Raw genomic sequence first — 1608 nt, forward strand, 5'->3', positions numbered from 1 at the left:
GCAAGCGTGCGCTCTTTCAGTGCTTTTTCTTGGTTCAGTTTAACACTAAGACAGCATCAACATATATATTTTAAAATAACAAAACGCAGATACGTTGGAAATGCTATTACTTTAAACTGAAGGTAGAGCAAAAGCACTTTCAGGAATTTGCATTACTCTGAGTCAGCATATCACACAGTCTACCTATCTCTTGCCTATATAAATCATGTCATGTACATTGAAATATGCATAATAACCTGTAGTAAGTGATAAACATCATCCGTATAATATATGGGACAATAATGTTGTCTTCCCATATGGGTTACTATTCCATACCCAATAATGTTTTTAAATTATTTTACCTTCTGTTGCGTATTGTTTTCTCTCCTGTCCTCATGTTTGAACCACAAAGTGTACACCACACGGAAGTACAATATGGCCATGAGAGAAGTAGAGAGGACTGCCAGACAAAACCAGTAAAGACTGTAGACCTTGCCGACCCACTCTCTTGGCCACGTGTTGATGCAGTAATTCCAATATTCGTTATATCGTCTGTACATGAACGATGGAATATTGAAGATTATCCCAAGAATCCACGTACTAAGAATTATCACCTGTTTTGATATCAAGCAAAACAAGGGAGTAATTATGATAAGGTTATTTTATGAAGCGCACAGAAATCAGCATATGTATCTGCGACTAGGCTGGATATCAATTCTGGACCAATTATAATTAAGTTCACGAAGAGCATCCAAACAGTGTCGCTTGTTGAAAGCAAAAATTCCTTGAAACTGCCGTCATTTTTTTAAAAGTGTAAAAAAGGAAATGATTCTAAGTCCGGTTCAAGTAACACTGATGATGACGTATTATTATCGTCATCATCATTATCATTATCATTGTCATTACTTGCATCAGTATAGTCTTAAAAAGAATTTGTTTATTTCTTATTTAATCAAGCTAACAATCTGACTAGCCATGTTCTTTGGCTGCGTGTAAAATCTCACTCGCCACCCGAGAATTTGGCATTGCCTTGCAGACGAATCATGCAGTTTGCGCGAAGCCCTTAGATCATCCAGTTGTCTGCTTGCCTGATAGTCAAGAGTCATTTTCGATTGACCTTGAAACGGTTATATACGCATGGAAAAAACAAACAAACAAAGCAAAACAACAACAACAAAAAAAAGAATATAAAAATATGATTGGTCTATCAAACAGACAAAAATAATCTCTCTAAAAAAAAAAAGATTGCTGAAAATTTATTTTCCGAGACATGGCATGGGGAACAGACACTGAGTTGCCACGCGAAAGATACTTTTCTCTATTTAAAGGGTCATCATCTTGTCATCATCTATTGACTGATAAAATAGATAACGAACACTTAAGGAAACCAGTTTTCAGTGTCATACGAAACACTTCATAAAACTGAATAGTCTGCAAGGCCCGATGATTTCTGGAATTAACTTTTGGCTTTTGATATGAGGTAATCGAAATACGAATACACTTAGTGCTATTACAATTTATGATTAATTGAAATAATCACACCTTAAGTTTACGTTTACTAAGCGCCTCCATGTTTTCAAATGGATAAACCACCGCGTAGTAACGTTCAACAGCTATAGCAACCAAACA

General features: G+C 35.8%; 1 protein-coding gene across 1 annotated transcript in view; it reads right to left on the bottom strand.

The window, feature by feature from the left end:
* Window positions 1–1515: 1515 nt before the first annotated feature.
* The window catches only part of LOC140945398 (neuropeptide FF receptor 1-like), a 1168-nt gene continuing 1075 nt past the window's right edge, over window positions 1516–1608 (bottom strand). Inside the window, exon 2 of the mRNA XM_073394430.1 lies at window positions 1516–1608. This exon is cut by the window's right edge and continues 184 nt beyond it. Within this exon, the coding sequence (XP_073250531.1) occupies window positions 1516–1608 (93 nt within the window).

This window comes from Porites lutea, chromosome 8 (genome assembly GCF_958299795.1).
Source record: "Porites lutea chromosome 8, jaPorLute2.1, whole genome shotgun sequence".
Lineage (NCBI taxonomy): Eukaryota > Metazoa > Cnidaria > Anthozoa > Scleractinia > Poritidae > Porites > Porites lutea.